Source organism: Onychostruthus taczanowskii, unplaced genomic scaffold (genome assembly GCF_017590055.1).
Source record: "Onychostruthus taczanowskii isolate IOZ18803 unplaced genomic scaffold, ASM1759005v1 scaffold59, whole genome shotgun sequence".
NCBI classification, from domain to species: domain Eukaryota; kingdom Metazoa; phylum Chordata; class Aves; order Passeriformes; family Passeridae; genus Onychostruthus; species Onychostruthus taczanowskii.
The window spans coordinates 238,520-257,220 of record NW_024503568.1 but is presented as its reverse complement, the minus strand read 5'-3'; the positions used below and the strand labels follow the sequence as shown (position 1 = coordinate 257,220).

General features: G+C 37.4%; 1 protein-coding gene across 1 annotated transcript in view; it reads left to right on the top strand.

Moving 5' to 3' along the window:
- Nucleotides 1-18,701, top strand: part of DNAH11 (dynein axonemal heavy chain 11) — a 75,415-nt gene that overhangs the window by 39,393 nt on the left and 17,321 nt on the right. Inside the window, 4 exon segments of the mRNA XM_041418255.1 lie at nt 8,602-8,653; nt 9,121-9,306; nt 10,077-10,178; nt 14,166-14,232. Coding sequence (XP_041274189.1) covers nt 8,602-8,653; nt 9,121-9,306; nt 10,077-10,178; nt 14,166-14,232 — 407 coding nt within the window.

Genomic DNA, 18,701 nt, shown 5'->3' with positions numbered 1-18,701 from the left:
GAAAAGTACAATGTAGTATTAAAAAAAAATCCTGGAGATAAATGAATGGCAGAATAAATAATTTATGCTAATGAAATTACTGCAATTAGTAGTTCCACAATGACCCTTTTAAAAGCCACAGCTGTTAATGTCAGGAAGTGCTGTCACCGCTGACCTTATCATAAGTGAAAGTGACAAATTGAAAATGCAGGGAAGACCAATCCTCAAAGAGGTCTGTTCGGGAACGATTAGTGTTTTCTGAAAACCAGTGTGAATTACAGCCAGCTGCTCTCTGGCTCGGCGTGTCTCCCATGCTGTGCCATTTTGTTAAGCTCGATAACAATAGTTATTTTGCCCCATTGAGACAAGTTGTCTCGGGCCACTTCCAGCTCTACCGGAACCCACTCCGTCCCTCGCTGATTTACAAATGAAACTGTTGTTAGAGGGCTTTTCAGGGCTGCTGAGTAGAGACCTCTCATAAGGATCATGTGTGAGGAGGCTGTCTTTCACTGGGAAGAGCTCTACTGCAGGGTGCGTATGTGTCGCAAACAATGAAAAAAGGAGAAAAGGGCTGAAATGCATTTCAGTTGGAAGCTAAATGCTGCTCAAATCTGCATGAAATGTCTATTCCTGCTGACTAGCCTTCCTTTTACAAGTGATTTTTCAAAAGATGAATTTGTGCTACTTTGCTTCCACTAATGATGTTCTGGTTTTTCCTGTTTGCAAAGCAATTTGCCTCCGCTTTCCCTAAATGCAAATCATTCTTTATTTAGTTCTTGCTTTAATTTCTGTTTTTCTGATCATAGGTGAAATAAGTATTCTTCTAAACTAGCTCAGAAAAGGCACAAGGAAATAATGAGTTTTCTTACTGAGAAAAATGGCAAGCCTTTCTGCAACAACCTGATTGTAATATTAATGATGTAGGCTTAAAACATTTGACTGCATCAACAGCCACTCATGAGCAATTTTCCCAAAGTTCCCTAAGCATTATTGACAATGCTTTGGTAAATTATGTGTGACTTTCCTAAGAGTTGGTGTAGCTCATTTAATTCATATTAATTGATTTTTAGGCTTCCCTTGATTAATTGAACTGGGTTCGTCTTGTAGAGAATGCAATAAATAATCATTAAAATGAGGGAGATGTGACTCCACAAATGATAAAGTTTAAGTGTGCTAGAAGTCATAGAGGACAAAATGAAAGTTAGTTACAGTGATGGAGTTAAATGGGTTTTCTTAATATTTCCCTTTTAATTTTGCATACAGTACTCTTGCTTAGACATGTATATGATTTTATTCTGTTAGTGTATGTGGATAGGGTCCTTTGAAATGAACAAAAATTATTTCTGGAGATTTTCTATCTCTTGTTTAGCCTGGGAAAGCATACTCTAGTTCAAAGGACTGGAGTGATATCTTGTAGTTGCTAGTTCAGTTTTCGACAAATTTAGAAAATGGACCTTTGATCCTGAACCCCTTTTCTTGCTGTCAGAGGTGAATAAAGACAGGCATTTTATCTCTTCATTTTTCTCAGAAACACATGACTTAATGACCATCTGGTGCTGTTTTAAATGTGCCTGGCCTGTTTTGATTTTTACGTAGTACGCAAAGAGAAATTTCTGGCCTCCAGCTGCATTTTGGTCTCTGTGATGAGAGGGAAAGCCCATGTGGTGCTGTGTGGGACCCACTCCAGGGCCACAGCAGTGCTCTGGGGTCCCTTCTGCACTGTGCTGAGATTTGCTTGCATCTGGAGTTATAGTTGGTGGTTTGATGCGTGGCTGGCACACAGGGAAGAGCCTCCACTGTCACAGCTGGAACTCCAGGAACCTGAGCTCTAGGAAGTCATAGCTACTTTTCTGCTTAATACTCCTTGAAGCTGATAGAGGGTAATTTTAGCACAGAAAGTTGCTGATTTTCTGACATTTTATGGTATCTAGAGGCTCAGCCTTAGGGGGAGAACTCCACAGTGGTCTAAATCCTGCCCTTGTTACAGTTTGTTAGTCTATCTTTCAGAAGCACAGGTAAGCAGGGGTGGTACAACTTTGGAAATACAAATTGTGGTGTCCAGTTCTGTTCAAACTGAAGTTGATGGCAAAGATGCACTTCACTCCAAACAGGAATTTGATGATATATGAAGTGTGTGAGGACCAGTGTGATTAGAGCAACCACTCTACTGTGTTTCTTTAACCTACAGAAGATTTCTCTTTGACAGGAGTTCCAGAGGTGAAGTAGAAAATCCATAGTATATTAATCCTGCATGTAGCAGTATAGTGAGCTGGTTTAATCTCTGCTCCTAGTTTTTAGGAATGCTTATTAAAAATAATAAAGTATGTTGGATCACTGAGCTGCTGTGGCGATGACTTGATGAATGCCAGTGCAAAATTAATTAATTTATATGCAAAACAGCTGGGGAAGGCTCATTTTGCTTTAGTGTTTTTTACATGATGACCGCATTATATTTAGGATAGATTGAAGGAGAGTTTTGTGAATAAGCCATCCTTAGAAACGTACATGGACATACTTAATTTATATAGATATACTTAATTTTGGAAGCATTTCTTTGTTCCTGTGTTTCCATTTGTTCTTTTTCCTTGGGTATGTACAGCCACTCATCCAGAACTGCATGGTTTATGGGGATTTTATGGTTTCTGCCCACACCAGTGTGAATGTCCTGAGTGCCAAGTACAATAAGCAGTACAATTGCACCACTCCAAATAGTTTTCTGGAGCAAATCAGGCTTTATAATGTCCTCCTAGACAAAAAAACAAAACAAAACAAACAAAAAACCAAAACAAACAACAACAACAAAAAACCAAACCAAACAAACAAACAAAAAAAACCACAAAAAAAACCACAACAAGAGGCTACCATAACACATGGAACACTTGGTAAATGGCATGCAGAAGCTTTCTTCCGAAAGGGGGCAGCCAGGGGGCAGCTTTCCAGGTAAACTGTGAAACTCACAAACTTTTCTTTAATTCTTTATAAATAATCTTTGTTTTATTGAAAATCATCATCATCTTTTCATTAGACTGATTAGTTGTGGAGTGGCATTTTTGTGTTTCATTGACACTACCTGATTTTTGAAACTGAGGTGGTTTGGTTTTTTGGGGTTTTTGTTGGTGGTGGTTTTTTTTTAGTTTGTTGTTTTTTGGTTTTTTTGTTTTTTTTTTTTGTTAATAGAAGCTCTTTAGCTGCCTTTGGAAAGAGGAGACAATCCATTTAAGTGAGGACAGAGTCTGGAGGGAGGGGGAGTGTAGTGGAGCTACTGTAAAATGATGGGAGGGAAGCGAGTGTCTCAGTAAAAGCTAAACCCAGGGAAAGAGAAGAGGCAGCTCCATATGTATGAATTTTGAGGGGTAATGAAAGCAGGGGGAACATGTGTGAAGCCTTTCCATGAGGTGCTGTCACCTGCTTGTGAGGCCAGTGCCACTTAGCCCCAGTCAGTGCTTCTGCTTGCAGTCCCTTGGTGGTTGACCAACCCACAAAGACAGAAAGGAGGGGAAACACTGCTTAGAAACCTTTACCCCATCCCACCCATACACGTGTTCCCTAATCCCCTTTGCAAATTCTGAAGACAAACCATAATGCAGCGATTTCTTTATTAAAAACTAAAATTCTGTGTGCTTTTTTGCAAATGAAATGCTCAGCTGCAGGCTTTGCATAACATTGCATCTTGATGCTGCTGCATGAGGTTAATAATGGGAGCTGGCTGGCTTATTCCCACTTTGTCAGCTGAAGGCCTTCTGAAAAATGGTCAACAGAAAAGAGTGGCTGAGTTTTTAAAGTCTGTTTTTAATAAAGTAGCCCCTGGTAGTAAATTATTAACATGCTCTTTTTTCTCTGATTTCTAATTTGATGAGGACCAAATGGTAATTGGACAATTTCATGTGCTGCATGCTGTGCTGGCTGACAGACCCAGAGCTCCAGGCACTGTCTAGCCAGGCACTTGAATACTGAGCCATTTTTGCCCTGCACTCTGGAGCTTTACAGAAGAACATCAAATGAAGCACTGTTTAGTATTTTTCTTAAAGAAAAAGACATAAAGTCACCTCAAACAAATGGAAAAATAAATGAGTGGAGAGATTTCGGATCTCTACAGTCATCTGTTAAAACTCAGTACTACAACTTTGTCAAATAAAATGATCAAATTTTGAAAAGATAAATTCAGTTTGTTTTGTAAGACTTCAGGAGCCCACCAAATCAGGAGAGTCCTCAACCCCTTCTGTGTGATTAAAGTTTAAACTCGCTAATATTTGTCTTCCACTTTATTTTATCAACCCTATCCAGATCAGATTACCAAGATCCCTCTGGTTAAAATATATCTTGATTATCTCCCAGACAAAATGATTGGTAGGTTAGCAAAAAAACCTCAAACCATGCCAAACTCACAGTTATTTGAAAAAATTTCTTTATATGTGATATTGTTGCTGGATATCTTTATATGAGTTTCTCAGCTGGCAGGCAATGAATTGCTATTTCAGCACAACAACAGGTAGTTTTTGTTCAGCAGTCTCTGAGCGTGCCTCAGCCTTTCAGCAAAGCTCTGCTGGAGTTATCTGCTCAGAGGGAATACAAAGCATTTTCCGTGGCATCCCTCTGCCTTTGCATTGGCGCCTTTGCCGCGTGCAGCAGCTGCACCTCTTTTGCACCGCTGAGACACCTGAGTGCAGCCCCAGCCTCAGCAGCAGGACAGACATCTGAGCTGCTCAGGAGAGCCACAGGGTCTGTGGGATGTAAAAATTATTTACGTCCACAAAATTCTGTCAGGTACAAATGGAAAAAAAAGATTAAAAAAATGAAAAGACAGTGCTGCTTGTTGGAGACCCACGAAACATGAATTTTGTTTTCAGTTCAGCTTTTGGATCTCAGAACCATGCCTAATGTTCTGAACAATGCATTACCTTTTGCCCTGTAGGTAGAAGATCTAAAATCAAAACTTGCTACTCAAGAGGCAGAACTGCAACTGAAAAAATCAAGATACTGAAGCTTTGATTGCTAAGATGGGGTTTCAAACTGAGAAACTAAGCCAAGAAAAGGCCATTGCAGAGGCAGAGGAGCTAAAGGTCGGTCTAATTCTCCTATTTACTGATGTTGAGCTATATTTAACACAAAATAAACCTTTTTCGGAGAACAGTTTTGAACAACTTCCTCTCTAGGGAGCATAAAGTCTAAAGAATTATTATACTTACACGTGTAACAGCATTTCACACCATGATGACCACTTGACCTTTCTTTACATTATGCCTTTTCCTAACCTTTTAGCTGTTTTAATGAGATGAAAGAACAATAAATACTGAACTCATTCAAGCATTTAGTGGATGTGGATCTTGAGAATCAGACCTATTTGTAATAAGTAAAGGTCAAAGAGTCATGTCTTAGCACTTCAGATTTCTAAAGTCTTTGAGGCTCTAGGTAAATTGAACAACTCAATTGATACAGTTCATTCCACCATTTTACAAGGTACAAACCTTGAATCTTAAGACTATAATAGCATTCCTGACAATATATGTCTTCAGTGTTGACTCTCCTTTTTGCTTTCAGCTCAGCCTATTAGCGTGAGTTATCAACATCTGTGTTGGAAACTCAAAGGCTCACATGCTTTACTGTTCACCACAGAATGAATAGAAATGCATAATTTCATCAGGAGTCTAAAATTTCCATCTACAGTTGCAAGCATGGCTTTTGAAACAAAGCCCCAGTAGTATGGAGTGCTGTAAAGTGAGTTCCTCTGCCTTTAGAGTCTGGAAGCCTCATTCAAGTATGACATTTTGCTGCAAAATCTCATGTACATTGTGTCATTGACCAGTAGTGGAGAAAGGAGTTCTTAGTTGACTTGTAGTAGTTGTTGATAGCCTGATTTTGACATATGGAAACTTCAAGTTTCCAAGGATTTTGTAGTTTCCAGATATTGACCAGCAGGGTCAGACTGTCCTGTCTAAACATTCAAAATAGCCTCACATTTTCTTCTATTTTGTTTCTTAAATACTTACCACCAGATGATATTTAATACCTTTCTAAAAGCCTTGTGTCTAATCCTAATTTTACTGAGAGAAAAGTAATTTTTGATACTGAGATAAATGAAGACATGATCAGGACCTTTATATTTCTCTGGATTATGCTAACTACAGACTTCAGCCTTTTGCTGATCCATATCTCACCTAAGACTTGAAAATGGCCATGAAGTTTCAAGTCCAAATCATGCAATTAAATAAACTTGTACAAATGGGATCCAATAGCTCAGCATCCTACCAAACACTTTTCATGTGATTCTTTTCCTTTATTGGTTCCATATGCTTCTGATAAATTTGGATGTTCAAAATACACCCTTAACACAATTTTAATTACTTCATTAAGCAGCTAGGTGAAACACATAGAGTGATTATTGTGAGATAATCACATCTTTGGGCCACTTTGTTTCAGGGATGAAGTTCAGCACCTGACACTAATGATTACTGTACTCCACTGTTCATTGCTTTATTGCACTTCTGAAATGTTTTCATTGGAAATGAAAGCGTCATTTTGTGCTACATTAATTAAAACTGTTTCATAAGGTTAATGATAGTTTCTAAACACTAATCTTCTCTCATTTTTTGTTACCAAAAGAAGCCCAGCAAATGAGAATACATCTTTAGCTAAGTAATTTGTGAAGACTCTTCCTAATTGATTAAAATATGTCACCCTTTAAAAAATTATTTTTGCTTTCCTGTTCTATAGATTTTGAATTGGAGTTTACAAGAGCTTTTTGGGTTTTACAACCTTAAGCAAGTAAATACTTTGGAGGTATTGACTTGGAGTGAAATATTACTTGGAGTGAAATATTACTTAAGAAAGAATAGGTGAAGAATCGAAATCACTTTAGATCCGACTTATTAGGAAGAGTTCAGTCTGTTTTCACATAACTGTGGCAGGGCTGCGCACCTGTATAGTAATGAACAAGAGTTTTACCATGAAAATGACACTGGTAAGGTTTTAAAATCGTGGACAGTAATGCTGCTGTCATTTTGTTGGCCATTATTGTGCTCTGAATGTTGTCAGCCAGAGCAGCTTACACGTGAAAGTGCATATGCCATTGCCTTTTAAAAGAGGACCTACCCCTTTAAAGACAGAAAATGTGCAGGTCTTGGTGTAGGTATATGTGTGTGACAGTGACACCAGCTGAGAATTAGGAACATATCATAAAACCTCCATCACAGGAGATGAGGGAGATATTTGATTAGTGACTTGTCATTTATAATGTAGTGCATATTGATTTTTAATATTTGTTATTGCCACAGACAGTAGCTGTGTGTGTCCTGTCTAATAAATGTGTACATGGAAAATGTCCCCAACAATTGTAGAAACAGGTTTTGTAAGGGTATTAAATTTTTACAGAGGCTTGTTACTGCCAATGCAGAGTGCTTGATCCAAGTATTAACATCTTGATCACTGTAATATCTTCTTTCTCTGTAATTAAAGTAGGTTTAAGCAAGACCTGACAGGAAATGAATTTGTGAGATGAGCGTGAGGTACATGGATAAGGATGAACCAAGAATAACTGACTTCAACCTCAGGCAATGTATCTTTAAAAGTGTGTATGGTAATCTTCCAATTACACAATCGCTGGTGATACAGAATGCCCCCCAGGTTTACTCTCCCACATAAATTTGCAACGATGAAATCATAATCCGCTTTTAAACAGATAATTAAATTGTTGCAGAAGGTTGTGGAGGTACTCAGATTTCATGTAGGACTGATGCTAACTGATGTAAACTCACTGATCTAAGCCACTGTTAAGCCAAAATAAGTGTCTTGACAAAGCTGCTTGAACTGATGATTATTCAACTTCCAAACTTGAAATTAAGTATAGTGTTTCCATATAGCGTATTTCCATTTCTCCCATTCCCTCCCTTGTTCTGACCTATGGTTTCAGACCTGATGAATAAAAAGAAGGCAATTTTGGCAAAAGATGGAGGCTGGTTTGACAAATTTTTATTTGTTTTCCTATATGTTTTCCTATACCTCAAGACTGGAGTGAATATTTTGCTGTTTAGGGAAAGCTCCAGTGAACCACTGACCCAGTCATTGCCTTTTTGGTATACCCTCTGATTATCTAAAAGAAAACCCTTTGAAGGGGAAGAAGGGGCAGTGAGGGGAAAAAAGTTCAAGGGTCTCAAAATCTTAGCAAAAAGTCTTCACTCTCTTGTTTAGCTCCAGCTTTTGCATCTGAACCTAGATCATGAAGGGCTTGTAGCTTACTACTGCAATGGCAATGGTTGCTGAGTTCCCCTCTGTGTTCAGTAACTCCTCATCCCTCAGGCATGGCAATCACACCACTCACTTTGGTATCATCTGCAAATTTACTGAGGGTGAACTTGATCTCACTGTCTGTGTCACTGATTAAGATATTAATTTCTTCTGGCTGTGTCTCCTCCCAGCCTCTCATGCATCCCCAGACCCCACACCAGCATGGCAGTACAAAAGGCAGAAAAGGCCTTGGCTCTGTGTAAGCCCTGCTCAAAAGTAACAAGAACATCTCTGTATTATCAACCCCGAGTTTAGCACAAGTCCAAAACACAGCCCCATACCAGCCACTCTGAAGAAAATTAACTCTACCCCAGCCAAAGCCAACATCCTGTCACATTAAAGGAACGGGCCCAAGGACAGAAGCTGGAAAGCCACAAAACTCTTTATAGGAAAGGTAAATATCTAATGGACATCAGATAATATCTGAGATGAAAGAAGAAAATAACAGTTAAAAAAGAGAGTCAGAGAAAAAGAAAATAAATCACATCTTCATTTTCTTGCAGCTTGAATTTAGGGGGAGAAGATTTGACCCTGCATCGCTCTTTTCTGTGTACTTTTGGTGACAGCCTGAGCACCACTGGGATTTATTGAATGCAGAACCAGGAGAAAATGAAAGGGAGAACATTTCATTATATTTATCCAATTTTCCCCTAATTTCCCAAGCAAGACATAAATCACAGATTGTATTTGTGACAGTGAATACTTCTGTATTTTGGGGAAAATATTTTTGCCTTGTACAGAATAACATTTCTAAATCAATAAGCTAGTGCAGGATTCCAGTTTTACCTTTGAGATGAAAGTAGGATTTAGCTTCTGCTTCTGAAAAAAATTGAACGTTACATACACTGGAACTTCTCACAGGTTGATGACTCTTTGCAAGATTTAATCAGCTATGATAAGGAGCATATCTCTCAGCATTTTCTGAAGGTCGCCAAGGAACATTACTTGAAGGATCCAGACTTCAACCCAAATTATGTTCATACAGAATCCTTTGCAGCAGCTGGTCTCTGTTCCTGGGCCATCACTATGGTAAAAATCAGTGAGGATGTATATATCAGCTCTTGAATTAGCCCTGATGGGGGAATTTTGGTTATGATTTTTTTTGTTTTTTTTATTAGACTCAGCTTGGTGTTCTGGGGAGCGTGAGGAAATTCTCAATCACCAGAGATCAAGTGGGAAGTGCTCAGTACTTGGCAGTATGTATGCATGTATTTCCTTCTAGTAGGAAGTGGTAAAAAAGATGGAGCTGTCCACGACTTTTCAACTGTCGTTGCAGTTGTGTTACAGATGCAACAGTTGGGAAATATTCTCCAGATGTACATGGTCCACTTGAAACATCCATCCTTGGTCTGGCTGTCTGGAGTATGAGACAGGGCTTATCGCTTGTGATTCCCTGGAGCACCTGGCAGCAGAATTTCTCCATTCATCCTAGAATGCTCATTTAATTACTGAACAGTAAAAACTTATCAATTGTAGATGAAATCTACTCAAGTGTAATGCCTGTCTGATTTCCACCTGTATTCTAAAATCATGAAAGTTATACTTATAAATTAATTCTATTTGAAGAGTAGACGCACTAAGGTTGCATTCAGTTCTGCTTAAAATGTCCTTCTATAGATTATCATAAAATCTGCTGTAGTCAGTAATGAAAGAAATCTTTGCCTGACTCACTGTTATGTAGAAAAATGGGTCTAAAGCAAAGATGAAAGACTACTGGGATTATCTTAAAGTCTTTCATCAGGAGTAATTTGTAATTTCTGTAATAAAGTGAGACCAATTTCCTCTCTAATGTATCATTGTGGTATGTCTTGTTCAAGGTGTATTGTGAGAGAGAACCAAAATGTTGTGCACTGGCTCAGGCTAACACTGAATTAGCAGCAGCTACAGGAAAGCTAGAAGTCATCAGGAAAAAGCTTCTTGTAAGTATGGCTTGATTCATAAACTTCATTCTCTAACACCTTGAGCCCCCTTAATTTCATTAATATTTTAAATTTATTTTTCTTAATGTGTTTTATTTTTATTGATTTTTTTACTACCTAGTTCAAATATTAGAGGCATGCTCTCATTAGGAATTACCACTATTTTCCCCTCAAATGTACTGAAGAACATTCTGCAGTTTGGGTGGAAGCCCATGAAGCTGTTTACCCGAAATAACTGAATTTCCTCAAAGCCATCTGGGCACATCATAACCAATAGGCTAATAATTGGAATGGTGGTTGATAAAAATAACTGACTGTGAATTTTCCAAGGAATGTATGCCAAGTTTTTATACCAGTAGTGACCTACTGCAGTGTAGCAATAACATCCAGAAAGGACTTTAGAAGCTCACACTCATTTGTGTTAATATTTGTCATTAAACATACAATAAAAACAGCACCAAATGTCTGATTTTCTGAAAGACCCACAAACACGGGTACACGTGTGTGCTCGCATGCACACAGAAGAGGAAACTTCGATTAGTCTTTTACTGACAAGTGTCTTGTGAGTTAATGATGTAATTGAAGACCACACTTGTCATCAAGTATCTATTGAACTTTTGAGAGGGATTATTTGTTGTGTAAGTGTGCATTTAATGGAGTGACTGCAGCACAAAGCACTCTTAATACAAAGACATCTCATGGTATCTTGGGAGATGGTGGGTGGAAGGAGTTTCTGCTGCAAGCTAATCAACCTTACTAAGCAAAGAAATCTTCAAATGCTTTGAAAGCTGTGACATTAATTAGGTTTAAAAGACTTTGACTTTGCCTCTGAACTTTTTGTTGGTAATATTTAGATCTGTAACCTCATAGTTTAAGATATCAAGCAATAAATAAAGGCTGAACAAATCTGTAATGAGGCATTTATTCTCATTGCTTTCTCTTGAACTGGCACTTTAAAAGAATGACAAACATTCACTTCTATGGAAACCCTTGCAAGCCTGTGAGTTACGGTATTTTAGAATTTAATTCTTTATTTCAGGAATTTCCTGGTTTTCTTCCTGCTATTTTAATATCCATTTTTTTCTTGTTCTGAAGGAGATAGAGTTTTAATGGCTAAACAAAGATAGATTATACCATCTGACTTTATCTTCTGATCCCTCTGACCCCCACCCCAAAAATCCCATCAGCTGTTACATCAGGTATTTTTCTTCCCTGTGAAACAGCCTTAGCCTTATGACCTTGGAGCTGCCCATTTAGATCAAAATCTACCCTAATGAAGCTTGTATCTGCACTAAAACACAGCTTTATGGAAGCATCATGTTTTTTATTTCACACATCTATACTGATGTGTGTCCATTAAGTACAAACACTTTTGACAAAAATAGTCATCTAGTGTTGTTTTGGGGAGATTTTATATTTTTTGGGTTTTTTTAATACACAGCAGTCAACCCTGAAACTCATGGAATCTTTTATTGTTTTAATGTGTTCCTCTGAAAAAAACCCACTAATACATCTCTTTTCCTTGCCTGACAGTATCTCAAATAACCTTTTCCTGGTTTAGGAGACCTCGCATTCAATCAGCCTCCAAATCCTAATCGCACTTTTTTGCATTTGTTTATTTCCCTTTTTTTTTTTACATTTGTTTACTTAACCTTTTTTATGTTTATTTACATATTATTTTATGTTTATTCTTTCCTCTCTTTATGCATTTTTCTGAGGGTTGTTAGCAGCACTATTTCTCTCAGCTGTGCTTAGTTCCTAATAGGAAGAATTCTGCACTACAGGTGAAGTTGCAATTCCTTTTCATTTGTCTGTTTCCTGTGCTAGTTCAACACTTGTCATACTGTCATTTACTATGAATATTTTTACTAACCACTTTTTAAAATCCATACTGCCAGGATTCCCTTTGCATGTTGGGAGGATCCCATTAAAACTATAATTTTTATAACTGATTCATACCGTTGCTGATCCACCTGATGAACTTTTCTAAGGAATTGTAGCTTTAATTTTTAATTCTCTAGCAGGTATTACTCATAATAATAAGCTCCAGAGCTCATGAGGTTGTTGAATTGATAACTCTACAGTTGGACAAATTCATTGCTGACAAATGCAAAATAACATATTTGAACTTTTTATGAATTCTTCTTGATTGCTGTTCATTGATTCATAGCTTAGGAAAGAAGACATGGGGGCTGATCATAAAGAATTTAAAGACAGCTTTGAAGTTATTCCTGTACTGAGTTGAGAGTAGGAGTGGATTACCCTCAAAGATCCTTCTAAACTATATCATTTTATGATTCCAAAAATAAAATTGAAATTTAGTTAATCCAGTAATATTTTATAAGATTAAATTCAGCAGAAGAATGAATAGGAAATAGCTGTCTAGGCAGTGTATCTACTATATATGCTAAGATCTATTTCTAACATTTAAGTAAGTGTTATATAGTAAAAACTCCTGCACACATCACTCAGGAAAACTTGGTTTTGACTTGTTTCTCATAACTGACTTGTGATTAGTCCAGAAATTTGAAGATGCCAAGAAGAGATTCAATTTTATGAAAAACCTTAAAAAAATGTACCCTTACATAATTCATGTCATAGTCTACCATTTCTATACTGCAGATTATTGGCAAAATTATTCTTTTTGAGGAAAATTATTCTTCTTGGGCATTTCTCTATTTGCTTCTTGTGGTCCACTTGTTGCATTCATCTCTCAGGAAGAATGCCCAGTTACCATTTTTAGGTGCTCTACTATAGAGCCTCCAATCACTTCAAAAGCTCCAGTTACGGTGCAATCCTTTGCACAGGCCAGTGCAAAATATTGTGCATTCTAATGTCTTTCAAATTCCAGATAGGAATAGTATTCTCATCTAATGTGTCATCCTTTCTTCCATTTGTGAGGTGATTGAAGTTACTGAATTCCACAAACTGCTTAACTATATAGATGCTATATCCAAACAGCTTCCAAACACTTGCACTAGCAATGATTTCTGTATCTATTGTACTCAAACCATATAATTCCTCAGTAATGGAAAGAAAACATTAAAATGTTATTTAAAGAAAATATCTGAGGGTGATTGAAGTAACCTAGGTTTTAATTACATGTCTAGTTTTATCTAATAGCTGTGTGGCAGACTGGAAATTATCACAATGTCTGTAAGTAGTGCATAGCATTAAGACACATATAAATGACATTGATAGCTTCCCGAGGACTGGCAACTAGAAGGAAGAAAAAAATAAATTACAAGTTAGCATGCACCAGAACCTCAAACAATCTATGAAGCTTAGAAGGAATTTTTTTCCAGAATTGTAACAAGTCAGGATTGTGACACTCACTTTATAAAATGTTAATTCAAAAAGTTTCACCTATAGGAAATTATATGGTTGAGAGATGTATTTCTTCTGATGGTTAGTGCCTGGTTTCCTGCCTGAAATATTAGAGGATGATGAGTGACTGAGTTCATTAGAAAAGTTCAGCAGATGGAATGAAGTCTGCAGACTGGTGAGTACAGGATTCCTTCCTGTCTTTGCACCTTGCTCTCTGGGCTCACCCTTTTTCTCCATGTAAACATGTACAACATGGTCAACAGTGAATAAATTTCTCTGCAGATTTTCATCCCTATTCAGTGATCCTGAACTGCACTGCTCAATGTTACATTTAAAATGAGCTCGGCTTCCTCAGCTGGAAACTTGCATTAATCCATATGCTAAAGGACATGGTGTGCAACATGCTGTTCATGGGGATGGCTGTTGTGTGCAGCAGTAGCATTAAACAGAATTAGCTGATGAAAATTGAATTAGCAGAATTAGCATGAAACATTGACATTTTACTGTCATCCATCTTTAGAGTTCAAATAAAATGCAATAGATATTTCAGGCAGTTTTCTTTGTCTTGTCTAGAGAGTTTTACATCTAGCAAAGTTTCAACAGTTCAATTTTTCCAGCCATGGTACTTCTCGATCTGCTTGATTTCATTTGTCATTTCAGTATTATGTAATGTGGACCCCTGGCCTATGCAACCTGTTCCACCTGGTTCATGTCAGGCTTTTTAAAGGTAAGATTCAATGTGTAAGGAAGTCTGTGAAATTAGTATAAAGGGAAGGCAAACTTGTATTTTTTCCTGGGAAAAGAAAAAATGAACCATGCATTTCTTAGCAACAGGTACTTAGATTTTATTTACCTTAGCGGCTGATAAACCTGTGTAGCCCATCAACCTGTAGAAAGCTCTTAGTGTTTGACTGAGTTGTTTGAGTAAACAACTCAGAGTTGTGTCTGTAAAAACAGGAATTCTTCTAATGTTAAAGGAAGGTCACTCTCTGTATATGGACACTTTTTTTGTGCCTGTCTCTCTGGGCTATCACTCGGCTGTATCCAGTCAGCAGCATTGGCCCCTATTCTTCAGTTCATTTCTTGCCCTTTTCCCTTTATTTGCCTGTCTCTTTTCCATCTTCCTCTATCAATTTTCTGAAGAATAAACCTGAAGGCAGAGCATCAGATGCCAGTGATCTCTGCTTCTGCACTCATGAATATTGTGTGCTCCCTCGCTCATAATTCAGCTTCTTTCTGTTGGCAGAGAGAGAGAGGCAAGGAGAGTTGTACGTATTTTTCATACGGAAGTTTTTGTGGCCAGCAATTCTCAGCGATGACAACCAGTGCAGATGTTAGTAATCAATAACACACCTTCAGTCTAGGCAGCACAGTTACTGACCTCCTTTCACTTTTCATGGGCTCCAGAATACATCTTTAAATGGGAAATGATGGGGGGATCGGCTGCCCCTGCAGTCAGTTCGCAGACAGCGCCAAGCTGGGCAGGAATGTTGGTCTGCTGCAGGGTAGGGGGGCTCTGCAGAGTGAACTGGACAGGCTCTCCTCCCAGGCAACAAGGACAAGAGAAGACGGCCTCAGGTTGTGCCAGAGAATGATTAGATTGCATATTAGGAAAAATTTCTTCACCAAAATGGTTGCCCAGTAGAGTGACCGTCCCTGAAGGTATTTCAAAGATTTCTAGGTGTGGCATTTGGGGACATGGTTTGATTGTGGGCTTGGCAGTGCTGGGTTAACCGTTGGACCCAATGATCTTAAAGGTAATTACTGACCAAAATTATTTTATGGTCAATGGGCAAAATTGTAGTAAATATTGTTACAGTAATATTTTCTGATGGTGAGTATACACGGGCTGGTACTAATAATAGAAATACCCTGTGTAATTCAAACATTTTAAATATTCTGAAGATGATTTAAAAACATTCTGTGGAAGATGATGGCTATGAATCCTTTCTTGTATGTTAAATTTTTAATATCCCATCAAGTTCAACAATTGCTGTATAGTAAATTGATTACAGTAAATTGAATTACAAGGTAGTTAGGAAATATCAAAAAGGATTGTTTCTTCACAAGTAAAATTACAAGTATTTTTAGTGGAAATAAATCAGATTTCCATCCTTCATGAGACTAGTTATTTGCTAAAAATATTTATGAAAATTATGACTATTACATTCATATATATTTTACAATAAGTTTGTCTATACTATGCAAGGAAAGAATAAAGAAGTAAAATTTAGTAGTGGTAAGGCTAAAAAGTTGGGCCAAGCTGATCCTTTTTGCAGAAGTGATACAATTTGTATTATTTATCATTACAATCATTGTTATTAATATATGAGAGGACTTAAAATATACTCTGTGCCTGACAAGAATTATCCAAGGACACAGTCCAGCGGGCTTACTAAGGAGAGTAATGTCACTCTGCTGTGATTTGTGGAACAGAGTTTCCTGGCACTAGCTTCCTCGAAAACAAGTGTATTTAAAATACATGGTTTATCCCATAGGGTGTGGAATTTAGGGTGCTGGAGTATAAAATGCAATATGTATTTCTGCTGACGCTAGCCTTTATTTATGTTGCATGCTATGAAAAGATGACAAAAGGCAATGGTGTGTTTTGTAGTGACAACTTTCCTATTCAGAAATCATAGGATAAGAACTGCTGTGATAAAGGAGACTATTATGTATCAAAAAAAAAAAAAAAATCCCACAGATATTGAGGCATTGCTTACTGTTTCTCTCACTCTCTCATCTTTACTACCTCAGCCTTTGATGGATGAGTGTACTTGAGCTATAGCCAGCTCTGTGTTAACATGCAGGCAAACTTGAGGTGTCTAGAAATAAGTCTCTCCTAAAAAAAAGAGTAGAGAACTGTTACTGTGGTCTTTCTTCTTATGCCTTGAATGCTAGATTGATGAGTTTTACTTACAGCCCTTCTCTGTTAGATGCCCTTACTGAGGGTGAGTCCTCATACTTACTAAGTCCTCATTATTCTCTCATTTAATATTCAACCTTCTTTTTTAAGCTATAAGATGTATCTTTCCCCCTTTGCCAATAAATTTCTTATTTTAAATTTATAAATAAATTCTAAATTTCCTGGCTGCACACCACCAGTTCAAGCATCAAACCTGACAGAAGAGAGCCAAATCTCTGATCCTGCCAAAGAGGTAAAAACAGCTTTTGTGGAGGTATGCACAACTTGTTCCTGCTGCTGTTCTTTCATTAAACCCCACAGAGGAAAATTTTGCCCTCAAGTGGAACTCACTGTTTTTAGTTCTGTATGTTACTCTAGAGAAACAAATTGGTTTGAGGTAACTGGTTTTGAGGCATGTGCAGCATGAAACCCCTGAAAGCAAAGCCAGGGATGTTGCTGCCTTCTGAGCAGAGTGCAGAGAATTGTGGTTAAAGGTGCAGATCAGTATGCAAATCTGCCCATGAGCAAATTACTAAATGTTTTTGTGTCTTCAGGCTCATATGCAAAATGCGAATAATAATTCTGTCTTGCATTTTTTTGATTTAAATTGTTGTTAGTTAATGTACTTATGGTGGTCCAGGAGCTGCAGGAAAAAACCCACAGAATTTAGCAAAACATTTCCTCTGAAGTTTGTGTCGCTCAAAGTTAAGGGTACTGCATAAAATTATTGTAATTAAAATATATTATTTGGAATAAAAGTAATAATACTTTTAAAAAACAAGCAAAACCCCCAAAAAACAAACTATTTACCCATCCCTTTTCTGCATAAGCTCACATCTTCACTTGAGATAGCAGTTGAAGAGGCAGTCCTATGTCAAAATGATTAAACAGAATAAACAAAATTACTGGGCTAGCCAACAGGTTGGTTAAGCAACCTGAGGTAAGAAGATTTTTCCTGAATGTTCATCTTAGTGTGAGTTTTTAAATAGTTGAAATTCTTTGTTGAACAGGAGGCTGAGTCTAAACTTTTGAATATTGTATGGAGAAAATAGGTGGGGGAAGTGCAGGGTGGAAAAAAGGAGACAAGATGACCATTATTAGAAATCCTTTAAATTAAAAAAAAAAAGACCCAACCAAACAACCCCAAACCACAAATAAACTCTCAATAAAATTGTGTGAAGTAAAATGTGCTGCACCACAATTTTATTTTCTAAAAATCAAGTATTGCAGAGAAACTGATATTGGCATGATTGCTAGAGAGAAATCTCAATAACGAAGTCACCACATTTATACACAACTGTGAACACATTGTGACAGCCTGGGCAGCCTCTGGTTAATGAGCAGAAAGACTGAATAATCCTCCAGGTCAGGATGGAGCCGCCCTGCATCTGCCCTTGTTGCACTTTAGATTGCAAATAAGTGGAAGGCACCCATCAGATATTTGCTATTTGCTTTTGGTTTTTTACAGAAACTAATAATTTTTAAATAAGAATGAAATGTATTTATGTTAAAATTATATATATTTCAGTGTGATTATTAGCTTTATTTGCAGACAAACATCATTAAAGCTACTGCATGCCTATTTAACAGAACCACTGGAGCCAGCCACAGCATTGCTAAGCAATCTCCCCTTGGTCTTTACAGAAATTGTTCTGTCTCAATTCATCATCTAGAATTTTAACAATTCCTTTTTTTTTTTTTTGCAAATATGTGTATATGACAGGAAATAGAAGGTACAAGGAATATTTACACTATGACATGAGTTCCCAAGGCAATCTGAATAAATATTTTAAGTTGGATTTCTTAAAATCCCTGTGACCTTGCTTTCTAAGATCACAGTGTGGATACTTTTGTTTCTGCAAATATCTCAGCAGAGGCTAGCAATCATTATTAAATCCGTTTGGAAAAAACTACTGTAAGGGCATAAAACTAATAAAAACCCCCAGCTGTTAAAACAAATATTTTCTCTATTCCTAAGTTATAATGCTAGAAATGTAAAATATGTAAACAATCTTTCCTTCAGTAGAAAAAGAGTGAAGTTGATGTTACTATCTGCATATGAAAACTTTTGTTTGTCCCAAGACACCTGAGATGGTCCCTATTGGCCTGGCCTTGCAGCCCTCCAAAGCCTTTGGAAGCTCTGTGCAAGTCAATGGCCTTAGCCCATGGTTAGGCTCCAGGTCTTGCAGATTTACACATAGTTAAAAGAAGTTTATTTCCAAAATTTGAGGTTTTATTAGTGATCTTATTGTGTAAGTTAACGTGGAAAATATTGGGAAGGATTAATTGAG